This window comes from Gorilla gorilla, chromosome 1 (assembly GCF_029281585.2).
Source record: "Gorilla gorilla gorilla isolate KB3781 chromosome 1, NHGRI_mGorGor1-v2.1_pri, whole genome shotgun sequence".
In the NCBI taxonomy this organism is placed as follows: domain Eukaryota; kingdom Metazoa; phylum Chordata; class Mammalia; order Primates; family Hominidae; genus Gorilla; species Gorilla gorilla.
In genome coordinates, this window is record NC_073224.2 from 44710328 (window position 1) to 44725546 (window position 15219).

At 39.7% G+C, this 15219-nt stretch overlaps 1 protein-coding gene across 2 annotated transcripts in view; it reads right to left on the minus strand.

The window, feature by feature from the left end:
• Nucleotides 1-1448: 1448 nt before the first annotated feature.
• Nucleotides 1449-15219, minus strand: part of DTL (denticleless E3 ubiquitin protein ligase homolog) — a 68508-nt gene continuing 54737 nt past the window's right edge. For both annotated transcript variants that reach the window (XM_004028365.4, XM_055370924.2), the window contains 2 exons: nucleotides 5197-6029; nucleotides 1449-3430 (listed from right to left, as the gene is read on the minus strand). In XM_004028365.4, the coding sequence (XP_004028414.1) occupies nucleotides 3332-3430; nucleotides 5197-6029 (932 nt within the window). In that variant the 3' untranslated portion in view covers nucleotides 1449-3331. The remainder of the gene's footprint in view (nucleotides 3431-5196; nucleotides 6030-15219) is intronic.

Sequence of the window (15219 nt, forward strand, 5' to 3'; positions counted from 1 at the left end):
ACAAATGGAATATTAAACCTTTTACATTCAAAGTGAAGAACCTGGTTGCATACCCTAAAAATCCTCTTTCCTGGCTTAGCAAGGGATGAACTTTGGGGAATCAAGTAAGCCTATTCTTTAATAACACAATATCTCTCATTTGTGATGTATATGCTTGCTGCAGGCATACCAATATAAACAAGCGCTTAATATGCTCAGGTGATTTCTTTTTTAAAAGGCTGAATTTATCTTATATCATTTCTTAACAACCCCTACACTTTTTAGCTTGCACTCAAACACAGCTCAGAAATAAAACAGGTTTTGCTACCACTTTAGGGAACAAAATGGTTAACTTACAACAAGCTGGGGTCGTATTCCAGGCATCAAAGCATTAAACTTAACTCAAGTCCAACAAAATGTGTTCAGCCTGCCTATAACTTCCAACCAATATCTAAAGAACTGATGCATAATCCAATTTTTTTACCATAATCCCTGAGAATTTTATGAGTAATGGGTTAACTGGTAATGTGGCATGATCCAAACCTAGGGCAGGCAAAGAATTCCCTGTGAAGACCTGTGTGAGAAGCAATGAGATCTACCGCAAGAGTTCAACTGGGCCTACATTTAGCCCTTTATGGAATTATGAAGCAGAAACCACTTGTGTTGAATTGCCATAGGGAGGAAATTAACTCAGTTTTTCTAGTACAATGTTTTCACTCAGTCTGTCTTCTGACACACATTTGTAAAATGTTGCCCACACTATCTTAGTTGTGGAATTTATTTTTCTCTGTTAGACTACTTGGCCTTTGCTTTAAGAGCAATGTAAAAGGAACTAGGGACTAGGAAAAGCAGAAAAACAGACTTAAGAGCAGTAGTGTGTTGGCTATGACAGGCTCTCAAAAAGCATTTGTTGAACCCACACGCTACCTATGTTATGAACATGGCCATAGGCTAATTTCAAGATGGGAGTTAAAGCTGTTTTAAGCTGTTAGGGCTGGGGATGGGGATAATGGGCTGACCCTCAACACAAGAGTAGCTACACATGGTCTTGATCCAACATTAGTTAAATGTGCAGTCCAGATGAAGAGACATTTGAAGACACTAATCAGTCATCCTCACAAAATTTAATTAAGGGCCCGTGTTGAAACAGCCAAAAGCAAACTCTAATACGGGATCCTAGCAATAGTGCTTGGAATGTATTCAAATGGAAAAGTTTGTGCTGGAAATACTTGTTTAGAAAAAGAACTACATCACTCCACCCTGCTTTATCAAGTAATCCAAGCCATCTTAAATGCTGAAGGTCTGATCCAAGCAAGATGTTTTTTATTAAAAGCTCTTTCAGCTTGAAATAGATTATAACTTTGGGAATAAACATTTTAATGAACAAGTAGAAGGGATTCTTGACTACTATAGTTCTTTTTTGTAGACTGCTTCTAGGTAATGCAAAAAGCTCAGAAAAGGACATCAGATAAGGTAAAAGGCTTTATTATTCAGGATCAGCTCAAAGTCTGACATGGACACAGGCAGGGATAATTATCTCATTACAGTTGACCTTTGGCACCCATTTAAAAGTACTAGCTTTCCAAGTGAGACATGTTATACCCAGTAGACTCGGTATAATTTCTGACAGCCAAATGTATCCCAATTTCACTCAGTAGGGCTGCCAGGAGATGTGTAGGGATACAAACAAAATCATCTACTTTATCAATCTTTTTCTTTTTCATGGATTTTTTTCCCCCATTGGCTTTCAAAGCAAGTGAGATAAACAGCGTTACTGGCAGATATTGGTCATAAATAACATCTTCCCAAAGCCCAACAGTCAAAAAACAAACACCAAATATAAGCAGATTAGGCAGATTTCCTAAATATTCAGTTAAGGCTATGGTGTGCTTGGTTTTGACCAGAGCAATTCTATGGCTTCCTTTTATTTTTCTCCCTGAATAAAACTATGCTTACTTGATCCATGCAATTTCAGTTGTTACAGCTTTAACTTATAAGATCAAAGGAATTAAAAAGTTGTCAGAATAGATTTTCAAATAATGACAAAAACTGACATAAAGTCTACACAGTCCTCAGGGATATGGATAAAACAAATGAAGTTTCATGACTGGAAGGAGGCTCCCTTCTAAGTAAATAGTACATAGAAAGTATGTAAAGCCTCTTTCCATGAGGTTACAAAGGTGAAAAATATAAAACAATGGTTCAAGATCACTGATACATAATTGTTGAATAAGGGGAGGGATGTTTAAGATATTTTGCACATTATTAACTTAGAGTCAGTCTATACACTCTCTGTATTAAATATCTAGAGAAAATTCTATTACTTTTTGGCTCAGGGCTATCTATACTAAAAGGCTATTGCTTTTTATGTACATGAAAAGAAACTCAAGATTTATGTTTCTGGTTCTGGATTTTCAGTTAAGAGCTATATTCTGTTACAAAAATATCAATAAGAAATCATCACTTTTTTCTTAAAATCTGATGACTTATTTTTTTTAAAACATTGCAGCCCCTAAAGAACTGATGACTGCACCTGAATTCAAACCCCAAATTGATTTTATAAAACATCTTCCTCTAGTAAATGGCAAAAATCATAACCTCCTGTAGAAAGTGATGTTGGGTTGGCTGACATAGCAGATTGCTTGGTGAAAACATGGGGACCTGAAATCTCATACGGGAGATATATTTGAGAGAAAAAAGACAAACACAGCTTTCTGTTGTTGTTCTCCTAGTTTCTCCAAAGAGTTGACATTTATCACTGCATTTAAAATAAAGATGACTTTAACTCAAGAGACTGCATTTTAACACTGAACTGATATAAATGTACTTATCTGAGCATCACATTTTTACACATACTTAAAAAAAACCCCACAAAAGCATAGTGAAAAGATTATGTATTTCAAATAAAATTATACATGTTGGAGGCAGAACAGAACCAGGGGTCTTCAGCAGAGGATTTCTCAGTCAGCCTTCACAGGCCTCATGCTGTGGCTGGCAGATACTTTCCACTGAGCATAGAAAGTTTCAGGATAACAAGAAACTTGTTTTTTGCCTCCATGAACTGGGATGTCATTATTAATAAGAGAAGATGAATAATTTAAAAAGTGAAGACTATTCATTCAAAATGCTAGAGTGACAAATTTACTTTATGAAATTTAAACACAGCATTCATCCTCGGGAAGCTGCATATACATTATGGTAGTAGAACCAGATTAGGTACATTTCAGCGTTGAAAAGATTTTGTCTAAAAATGAAAAGGCAGCTTTCTTAAAGACCAGAGTTATAGAGTCACTCTTGTATTTTTCATCTTGTTTTAGTGGACCAAAGCTCAGTAACTCACTCAGATTACAATCTATAATTCTGTTGAGTGTTCAGGACCACAGAAGTCCTCCTGGGACTTTCTATGGAAGTATGTGCAGATTTTCCTCATGGAGCTGGGCGTGATGGTGACCTAGAAGAAGAAAGTTTAGATTTCAGAGATTTCCTTGAAGTTCAACTGTTACTAAGTTATTACTAAGGCATACCTTAAATTAGGCTGCCAGAAATTTCATTGTTTAGCCTGCTTTCAGCTCCAAATACTTTCAATGGCAATGTCTCTTTTGGCTGATTTGTACTGACTATAGTAAAAACTTAACAGATGATATGTAGGGAAAGAAGGCATAGACTTCTTATGTGAATAGAAAACATTTACTAGCTAAGTCTCCTAATAAGAAACAAATAAGTTACAATTACTATCCTTTTTGAAATAAATGAATAAATCAGCCCCCCAATTTATAAACAAGATAGGTATTCAAATGGAAGATGTTACTCTCTTCTGAAGGTTGACATTATCATCATATAAAGGTAAAAAATTTTTAAGAAATGTTAGCTTCAAATAAATTACAAGACCAGCACACTATGTCTACTTTTTAAAGATTTTAAGATTTATGTATCAGTGAAAATAGTTTTTCATTGAAACTACTTTTCTGCTAACACATAGCTGAGACCAGCTCCCTTGAAAAAAAAAATAGAAATTTTGGCTAGGGATAAAGAGCAGTCATAATTTTGAGAGAAGGAAAGATTCCTTATAACTGTCTTTTTTCTCCACTTTCTACAGCAAGGTCTTGATTGCAGTTTGTGTACTAAGTTGTCTTTAAAATCTATCAGTTTATTTTTCTAAAATTATGGGATAGGTCTTCATGAGAGCAGGTGGGGGTTATGAACACTTTTTAAACTAAAACTGGCCTAAGATTGGTTATCTAGCTTCTGCCCTTTAAAATGGCAGATGATGCTGATCATGATTCTGGATTCTATTTCAATCATCCCGCCACCACAAGAGCTACTGTGAAGTACAGTGGAAACTTCCTTAACCCATCTCCCCTTCACATGCAAACAACAGAAGCTTTTTATTCTCTCTGACTGGTGCCCATAGCTCACCCAATGCACTCAGCTACTTCTGCCTCCACCACTGTAATGAATCTTGTTTTTCAAGGTTCACAAACCTATTTCTGCCATCAATCACTGATGACTGATATTATCTAATTTAAATATTAAGTCAGTCAATGAAATGAGTCCTAAAAAGATAAGTGACACTACACTGAATGTTAAAAAGAATAGATATAGGTGTCAAAAGTATTACTGTGGTGTGGCAAAATGATTATAAAAGATTGTGGAGAAGTCATAAAAATCTAGAAAGATTCTGCACTCAAATTGTTTTGTAAGTATCTAAGTTTCACTGTATTTTAAATAATCACAAAATGGAATTACAAACTGGAAATCTACTTATGGATGTTGGCAACTTTCCCATGAACAACAGCTTTATCTATAAAAAGAGGATGGCATACTGTCTAACAGGAGAGGGGAGATATTTTTGAATTGATATCCTGGAGCATGATGAAGGCTTTAGTCAATCAGGCAACAGGGCTGAGGAGTATGGACCTTGACAGGAGGGATTTTAATGGGAGTAAGTAGAGTTGCCAGATAAAATACAGCACATTCAGTTACATTTGAATTTCAGACAAACAAAAATAGTTTCTTAGCATAAAAAATTTTTACTAAAAATATGGCCCATGCAAAATTTGTTTTGTATTTATGTGCTGAATTTGGCAGCACTAGGAATAAATAGATTTCTTTCTTAAAAAAAAAAAAAAAAAAAAAAAAAGCATCCTGACTTGAGACATCTGGGTGTCTGGCCCCTTTTAAGTTAGGAAATGTATCTTCCCACCACTGCTGACTTACCGGGCTTGACAATGTCTTTCCGCTCTGTCTCCTGGAATTGGGTGTCTGGGATGACGGACTTCGTGGAGATGGATTCTCAGCCTTCCGTTTGGCTGCCATGGCCAACAACCAGTTTTTATTCTCTGGGGAACTATTCTCTTTGCCTACCATTTCAGACCCTTCTCCACAAGGTCTCAAAGGAAGAGGTAGCGTTCCACAGCTTTCTGAAGCATACGGACTGATAGGAGACGGAGGCTCTGAGATACTTGTACCAGCTCCTTCAATTTTGCTTGATTTGGTAGGACCTAGAGAGTCCTTACTAAGGTCTTCCTGGTTACCAGCAAGGCAGCACAGATCCAAATGAAGATTTTCAACTTGGCCATCAAGCTCAGTCACACAGTTACAACTCTTCACACACTTTTGTTTCACACTCTCCAGACAGCTTGAGTCTAGCCTCCTCTTTACTCTATTTCTAGACTCAGAGCAAGCCTCTGCTTGGGATGACTTCTGGCTCACAGGAATAAGGGCTTTTCTTGGAGACATGATCTTGGTCTCCGAAGCAGGTGGAGTGATGGGTGGTGATGAGGAAGGTGTTCGGGTCACCCAGTTTCTAATTGACATCTTGAAAGATGAAGGTGGCTTGGGAGAGACGGAGGAGACAGAGCCTCTTCTGTTGATGGGAGACCGGGCCTTGGCAGGAGAGGTTTTAATAGAGAACGTAGGAGTATTTGAAGGAAGAGGGAGGTCTCCAGCACAGCTTGGGGCACAAGCTGCGGATGACGGGGAAGAATTGGATGGATTGCACTTTACCCTGGGGGCTTTGGCAGGAGTACTCTGGCTACTCGTTACTGTTACTGAAAAAGAGGAGAGGATCATGAAGATCAGAAGTGAAAGCCATACAAAGTCCCTAAATTCTCATCAAGAAAAATCATAGCTAACCTAATCATCTAAGGGTCAATTTGCCAGTAAGTAGGTATACATCACTTGATTCCAACCACACCCTTTTATCATTTTCCTTTCTCTTTTCCAAGTCACCAACCTCCCAACTATCCCATTATAAAATATATACTTGTAAAAATCGACAAAATACCAAAAAACATAAAGAGAAAAAATTTAAAGCACTTACGTAAACCATGTTTAGCATGCTTTCTATATTTGTGCATGTGATACATACTATACATCTCAACTTTTTTCTTTACAAAAATGAGACTGATTTAAGGGGAAAGTGGCAGATAGGAGGCAGGACTAATTTGCCACTCAGACAGACAGAACAGCATGTGGAGACTCACATAGTGAACTTTGGCTCCAAGAACTATCGCAGGAACATACCAGAAAAAACAAAAGAATTAACAGATCCTTTGAAAGAAGTGGCTTGCTGCTGCAAAATCCACAAGACAGCAGAAAAATTGAGTGCCCAAAGTGTGAGAGGACTCCCGAAGCTGTGTGCTTGGTCAAAGAGGACAACCATCCCTGATAAGAGGAGAACCGGTCTTCAGTCAAGGGTATACGAGTAAATGTGCTCCCCTGCTAGAACCTCCAAACAAGCTCTCAAGGTCCAAAGTGTGAGACGGTGGCCGGGTGTGGTGGCTCATGCCTGTAATCCCAGCACTATGGGAGGCCGAGGTGGGTGGATCACTTGAGGTCAGGAGTTCAAGACTAGCCTGGCCAACATGGTGAAACCCTGTCTCTACTAAAAATACAAAAATTAGCCAGGCATGGTGGTGTGCACCTGTAGTCCCAGCTACTCGGGAGGCTGAGGCAGAAGAGTTGCTTGAACCTGGGAGGTGGAAGTTGCAGTGAGCCAAGATCGCATGCACTGCACTCCAGCCTGCCTGACAGCGAGACTCCGTTTCAAAACAAACAAACAAACAAACAAACAAAAAACAGTGTGAGAGGGGTAAAGTCCACTTCTGCACACATCCTCACTGAGGATCCAGATCATGGGAGAAGGAGAACTGAAATGAATTTAGAGAGCCAAACAAAATATAAAAGTAGAAGCAGCAGCAGGAAGAGCCCTGTAGGCACTCCTGGTCCCCAGGGAAACCATTTCTGACTATCTCACAGGGGTCTTTGGAGAGGGCAGCCAATGGAATTGGGGAACGACCATAGGGAGAAGGAGACTTTCAGCTGAACTTTGTAATGATTTCAACTGAGCGTGAATTTTCCTGGGCAGAATCTGTAGGGGGATGGGACAAACAGGAAGTGCAGATATGAGCACAGAAGCTGTGGCAGGCAGATGGACAAGGCCTAACAGCCCTGCTTGCTTTCTCGGCGGGGAGGTTTGTAGTCTAGGGCAAGATCTCCACCCTGTGCACTGGAGGCATGGATATAAATTTGGTTCTGTTGGCTGTTGGGGAAGCACTGCAGGAGTGAGACTGGCCTTGCTGGCTGTGGTCTGTCACTGCCGGCTTTCCCCTATTTCCCTGGTGATGTGTATGAAGCAGCAGAGGCAGCCATAATCTCCCTTAGAATGTAACTCCATTGGCCTGTTAACCACCACTCCCATTGCCCAGAGGCCACAGCAAGCCCTGCCCAAGGAGTCTGAGCTCAGACACACTATCCCTGCCCCCACCAGATGGTCTTTCTCTAACTGCCCTGGTAGCCGTAAACAAAAGATAAAAACTCGTGGGGCCCTGCTCATTGCCTGAGAAGCCCGAAAACCTATCCAGGAAACCGTAAGGCAAGCTTATATCCCCCGCTATACTACTGCAGTTGATACTCTCTTGAAAGTGCCACCTCCTGGCTGGAGGCCAACCAATTCAAGCCATTACAGCAATTCAACAGAACAACCCTGCTCCAAGAAAGCAGAAAATAACAGCTAATTCTACTGCCTGTAACATCTTGGCCAACCAGAGGTCCTGAGTCTGTCCATGTAATAACTTCAGTGTTAGTATAACTAGCATTCAAGACAACCAGTACACTAAATAAAACTACAACCAAGTACTCTCACACAGTCCACTTCACTCCCTTCCTACCACCTCCATTAGAGCAGGTGCTAGTATCCATGGCATACAGACCTGAAGACAGATCACATCACAGGACTCTTTGCAGACACTCTCCAGTACCAGCCTAGAACCCAGTAGCTCTGCTGGGTGGCTCGACCCAGAAGAGCAATAACAATCACTGCAGTCCAGCTCTCAGAAAGCCCCACCCCTAGGGAAGGGGGAGAGCACCACACCAAGGGATCACTCTGTGGGACAAAAGAATTTAAACAGCACACATTGAGTCCCAGATCTTTCTTCTGACATAGTCCACCCAAACGAGAAGGAACCAGAAAAACAATTCAGGTAATATGACAAAACAAGGTTCTATAACCACCCCTAAAAGATTATACTAGCTTACCAGCAATGGATCCAAACCAATAATAAATCTTTGAATTGCCAGAAAAGAATTTACAAGGTCAATTATTAAGCTACTCAAGGAGGCATCAGAGAAAGATGAAAACCAACTTAAATTTAAAAACAAAACAAAACAGGATGTAGATGAAAAAAATCTCCAGAGAAATAGATATCATAAATAAAAAACAATCATGACTTCTGGAAATGAAAGACACATTTAGAGAAATGCAAAATACACTGGAAAGTTTTAACAATAGAACCAAACAAGTAGAAGAAAGAATTTTGGAGCTCAAAGACAAGGCTCTTGAATTAACCCAATCCAACAAAGACAAAGGCAAAAGAATAAAAACTTCTCTGGCCTTGCTCGAGATCTAGACATCCAAATACAAGAAGCTCAAAGAACACCCAGGAAATTCATCACAAAAAGATCATCACCTAGACACACAGTCATCAGGCTATCTAAAGTCAAGATGAAGGAAAAAATCTTAAAAGCTGGGAGGCAAAAGCATCAGGTAACCTGTAAAGGAAAAACCTATCAGATTAACAGCAGATACCCTACAAGCTAGAGGGGATAAAGGTCTTATCTTTAGCCTTATTAAATAATTATTAGCTGACAAAATAATTATCAGCCAAGAATTTTGTATCCAGTGAAACTAAGCTTCATAAATGAAGAAAAGATGAAAGTCTTTTTCAAACGCTGAGAGAATTTGCCACGACCAAGCCAGCATAGTTTACAAAAACTGCTAAAAGGAGTTCTAAATCTTAGAGCAAAACCTTGAAATACACAAAAATAGAATCTCATCTCATAGTGGGGGACTTCAATACAGTAAGTCAACATAGAAACAATGGACTTATACCCTAGAACAAATGGACTTAACAGGTATTTACAGAACATTCTACCCAACAACTGCAGAATATACATTCTATTCATCAGAACATTCATGGAACATTCTCCAAGATAGAGACCATATGATAGGCCACAAAACAAGTCTCAATAAATTTAAGAAAATCAAAATTATATCAAGTACTCTCTCAGACCACAGTGGAATAAAATTGGAAGTCAACTCCAAAGGGAATTCTTAGAACCATGCTACATTAAATAATCCGCTCCTGAATGATCTTTGGGTCAATAATGAAATCAAAATCAAGCTGGAAATTAAAAAATTCTTTGAACTGAATGAAAAAAGTGACACAACCTAACAAAACCTCTAAGATACAGCAAAAGCAGTGCTAAGAGGAAAGTTCACAGCATTAAGTGCCTACATCAAAAAGTCTGAAAGAGCACAAGTTGACAATCTAAGGTCACACCTCAAGAACTAGAGAAATAAGAACAAACCAAACCCAAACCCAGGAGGAGGAAAGATATAACAAAGACCAGAGTAGAACTTAATAAAATTGAAACAACAACAACAAAATACAAAAGATAAATGAAACAAAAAGCTGGTTCTTTGAAAAGATAAACAAAATTGATAGCCCATTAGTGAGATTAACCAAGAAAAGAAGAGAGAAGATCCAAATAAGTTCAATTAGAAATGAAACAGGAAATATTAACAACGAATACCACAGAAATACAAAAGATCATTCAAGGCTACTATGAACACATTTGTGCTCACAAACTAGAAAACCTAGAGGAGATGGATACATTCCTGGAAATATACAACCCTCCTAGATTAAACCAGGAAGAAATAAGAACTCTGAACAGACCAATAACAAGCACTTAGATTGAAATGGTAATGAAAAAATTGCCAAGAAGAAAAAGTCCAGGACCAGATGGATTCACTGCTGAATTCTATCAGACATTCAAAGAACTGGTACCAATCTTACTGAAACCATTCCAAAAGAGAAAGAGGGAATCCTCCTTAAATCATCCTATGAAGCCAGTATCACTCTAATACCAAAACCAGGAAAGGACATGACAAAAAAGAAAACTACAGACCAATATCCCTGATGAACATAGATGCAAAAATCCTCAACAAAATACTAGCTAACCAAATCCAACAGTATATCAAAAAGATAATCTACCATGATCAAATGGATTTCAAATCAGGGATGCAGGGATAGTTTAATATACACAAGTCAATATATGTGATACACCATATAAACAGAATTAAAAACAAAAATCAGGCCGGGTGCGGTGGCTCATGCCTGTAATCCCAGCACTTTGGGAGGCCGAGGAGGGCAGATCACTTGAGGTCAGGAGTTTGAGACCAGCCTGGCCAACATGGTGAAACCCCATCTAAAAATACAAAAATTAGCCAGATGTGGTATCTCAGCTACTTGGGAGGCTGAGGCAGGAGAATCCCTTGAACCTGGGTGGTGGAGGTTGCAGTGAGCTGAGATGGTACCACTGCACCCCAGCCTGGGCAACAAGAGCGAAACTCTAAGAGAAAAACAAACAAAAACACATGATCACTTCAATAGAAGCAGAAAAAACATCTGACAAAATCCAGCATCCCTTTATGATGAAAACCCTCAGCAAAATCAGCATAGAAGGAACATACTTGAAGGTAATAAAAGCCATCCATGACAAACCCACAGCCAACGTTATACTGAACGGGGAAAAGTTGAAAGCATTCCCCATGAGAACTGGAAAAAGACAAGGATGCCCACTTTCACCACTTCTATTCAACATAGTAGTGGAAGCCCTAGCCAGCCACAGTCAGTCAGAAAAGAGAAATTAAAAGGCATCCAAATTGGTAAAGAGGAAGTCAACCTGTCACTGTTAGTAAATGATATGATTGTATACCTAGAAAACCCTAAAAACTCATCCAAAAAGCTCCTAGATCTGATAAATGAATTCTGTTAGGTTTCAGGATACAAAATCAATGTACATAAATCAGTAGTACTGCTATACAGCAACAGCAAACAAGCTGCAAATCAAATCAACAACTCAACCCCTTTCACAATAGCTGCAAAACCTAGGAATATACCTAACTAAGGAAGTAAAAGACCTCTACAAGGAAAACTACAAAACACTGCTAAAAGAAATCAGATGACACAAACAAATAGAAAAACACAACCTACGCTCAAGGATGGGTACAATCAATGCTGTGAAAATAACTATACTGCTAAAAGCAATCTACAAATTCAATGCAATTCCCATCAAAATACCATCATCATTCTTCACAGAACTAGAAAAAACAATCTGAAAAGTCATATGGAACCAAAAAACAGCCCACATAGCCAAAGCAAGACTAAGCAAAAAGAACAAATCTGCAGGCATCACATTACCTGACTTCAAACTACACTACAAGGCTACAGTCACTCAAATAGCACGGTACTGGTATAAAAATAGGCAAATAGACCAATGCAATAGAACAGAGAACCCAGAAATAAAACTAAATACTTACAGACAAATAATCTTCAACAAAGCAAACAAAAACATGAGGTGGGGAAAGGACACCCTATTCAACACATGGTGCTGGGATAACTGGCAAGCCTCATGTAGGAGAATGAAACTGGATCCTCATCTCTCACCTTATACAAAAATCAACTCCAGATGGACCAAAGATTTACATCTAAGACCTGAAACCATAAAAACTCTAGAAGATAACATGGGAAAAACTCATCTAGACATGGCCTAGGCAAAGAGTTCATGACCAAGAACCCAAAAGCAAATGCAAGAAAAACAAAGATAAATAGATGGGACTTAATTAAACTAAAAAGCTTCTGCACAGCAAAAGAAATAATCAGCAAAGTAAACAAAGAACCCACAGAGTGGGAGAAAGTCTTCACAATCTATGCAACCAACAAAGGACTATTATCCAGAATCTACAAGGAACTCAAAAAAATTGATACGGGAGTGCTGGGAAGGGAAGAGCATGGTCCCTTTAAATGATACGGAATGGGAGAAGGGAAGTGTTGGGTAGAAGGTGTGATCCCTGGCTAGGGCTCCATCCCCACAGACCTAGGTGAGGACAGGCATTTCCTGCCCAAATGTTGCATTTCCCAAGACCACCTTGGCCTGCCACGCCCCCATCCTGTGCCTATAAAAACCCCCAAGACCCTAGCAGGAACACATGGTGGCTGGATGTTGTGAGGAACACATGGGCAGAGAAAGACACAAGTGGCTGGTCGTCCAGCAGACGTTGAGAAGCACGCTGGCAGAAGAGCACACTGACAGGCATAGGCAGGCCGACAGGCCAGCAGGGCATCAACCGGTGGAATGATGCAGTTTGGTCGGGGCAGTCGGAGGAGAACTGGGGCCGCCAAGGGCCCAACTCCAGGGGAAAACCATTTCCCTTCTGGCTCCCCCATCTGCGGAAAGCTACTTCTGCTCAGTGGAACCTTGCACTCAAATTCTCCAAGCCCACATGTGATCCGAGTCTTCTGGTACACCAAGGCAAGAACCCCGGGATACAGAAAGCCCTCTGTCCTTGCGATAAGGCAGGGGTCTAATAGAGCTGGTTAACACAAGCCGCCTATAGACAGCAAAACTAAAAGAGCACACTGTAACACACGCCCACTGGGGCTTCAGGAGCTATAAACATTCACCCCCAGACACTGCTGTGGGGTCGGAGCCCCACAGCCTGCCCATCTGTATGCTCCCGTAGAGGTCTGAGCAGCGGGGCATTGAAGAAGGAAGCCACACCCTCATCGCACGCCCTGCAAGGGGGACAAGGGAACTTTTCCGGTTTTAAAATCAGCAAGGAAAAAAAAACAAATAATCCCATCAAAAAGTGGGCTAAGGACATGAATAGACAATTCTCAAAAAAAAAGATATACACAGGGCCATCAAACTTATGAAAAAATGCTCAACATCACTAATAATCAGGGAAATGTAAATAAAAACCACAATGCAACACCACCTTACTCCTGCAAGAATGGCCATAATTGGGGTGGATGTGGTGGAAAGGGAACACTTTTACACTGCTGGTGGGAATGTAAACTAGTACAACCACTATGGCAAACAGTACAGAGATTCTGTAAAGAACTAAAAGTAGATCTACCATTTGATCCAGCAATCCCACTACTGGGTATCTACCCAGAGGAAAAAAAGTTATTATATGAAAAAAACACTTGCACATGCATGTTTATAGCAACATAATTTGCAACTGCAAAAATGTGGAACCAGCCCAAATGCCCTTCAATCAACAAGTGGATAAAGAAAACGTGGTGTATATATATACCATGGAATACTACTTAGCCATAAAATGGAATTGAAATAATGGCATTTGCAGGAACCAGGATGGAGTTGGAGACCATCATCTTTTTTGTTTTTTTAGACGGAGTCTCGCTCTGTCACCCAGGCTGGAGTGCAGTGGCACGATCTTGGCTTGCTACAACCTCAACCTCCATCTCCCAGGTTCAAGCAATTCTCCTGACTCAGCCTCCCAAGTAGCTGGGACTACAGGCATGCACCACCACACCTAAGTTTTGTATTTTTAGTAGAGGGGGGTTTCACTATGTTGGCCAGGCTGGTCTTGAATTCCTGACCTCAGGTGATCCACCTGCCTTGGCCTCCCAAAGTGCTAGGATTACAGGCATGAGCCACTGCGCCTGGCCTGGAGACCATTATTCTAAGTGAAGTAGCTCAAGAATGGAACCAAACATCGTATGTTCTCACTTATAAGTGGGAGCTAAGCTATGAAGACGCAAAGGCATAAGAATGATACAATGGACTTTGGGGACTCAAGGTGGGAGGGAGGTAAGGGATAGAAGACTACACATTGGTTACAGCGTACACCACTTGGGTGATGGGTGCACCAAATTTCAGAAATCACCACTAAAGTACCTATCCATGTAATCAAACATCACCGTTTCCCCCAGAACTATTGAAATTTTTTAAAAAAGGAGAGATCACTATATATATACTATTTCGTAATATTTTATCTCAAGCAAATTTATTTTTATTGTGTATATAGGCTATAATGTGATGTTTTGATACATGCATACATTGTAGAATGATTAAATCAAGCCAACTAACATCACTTCATATATTTTTGTGGTGAGAACATTTAAAATCTACTCAGCAATTTTCAAGTACATAGTACGTTATTCTACTCTCTGCTCCTATGAGTTCAACTTTTTAAGATTCCACAAGTGAGATCATGCAGTATTTGTCTTTCTCTGTCTGGCTTATTTCTCCTAGCATAATGTCTTTCAGGTTCATCCCTGTTGTTGCAAATGACATTAACTTTCTTCTTTTTCAAGGCTGAATAGTAGTCCATTGTGTATATACATCATATTGTCTTTATCTGTTGATGAATACTTAGGTGATTCCGTATCTTGGCTATCGTGAATAGTGCTGCAGTGAACATTGGAGTGCACGTATCGCTTCCACATACTGCGATCACTTTTTTTGATATATACCCAAAAGTGAAATTGCTGGATCATATGGTAGTTCTATTTTTAATTTTTTGAGAAACTGCCATTCTGTTTTGCATAATGGCTATACTAATTTACATTCCCGCCAGTGTACAAGGGTTCCCTTTTCTCCACATCCTTACCAATACTTGTTACCTTTTGTCTTTTTGATAAAAGCTATCCTAACAGGTGTGAGGGGATATCTCATTGTGGTTTTGATTTACATTTCCCTGATGATTGGTGATGCTGAGCAGTTTTTCATATACCTGTTGGGCATTTGTATGTCTTCTTTTGAGAAACGTCTATTCAGGCCCTTTGTCCATTTTAAAATTAGGAATAACCTGCTTCTTAATATATTGTGAACATTTCCCACATTAATACAGATTTATCATTTTTAATA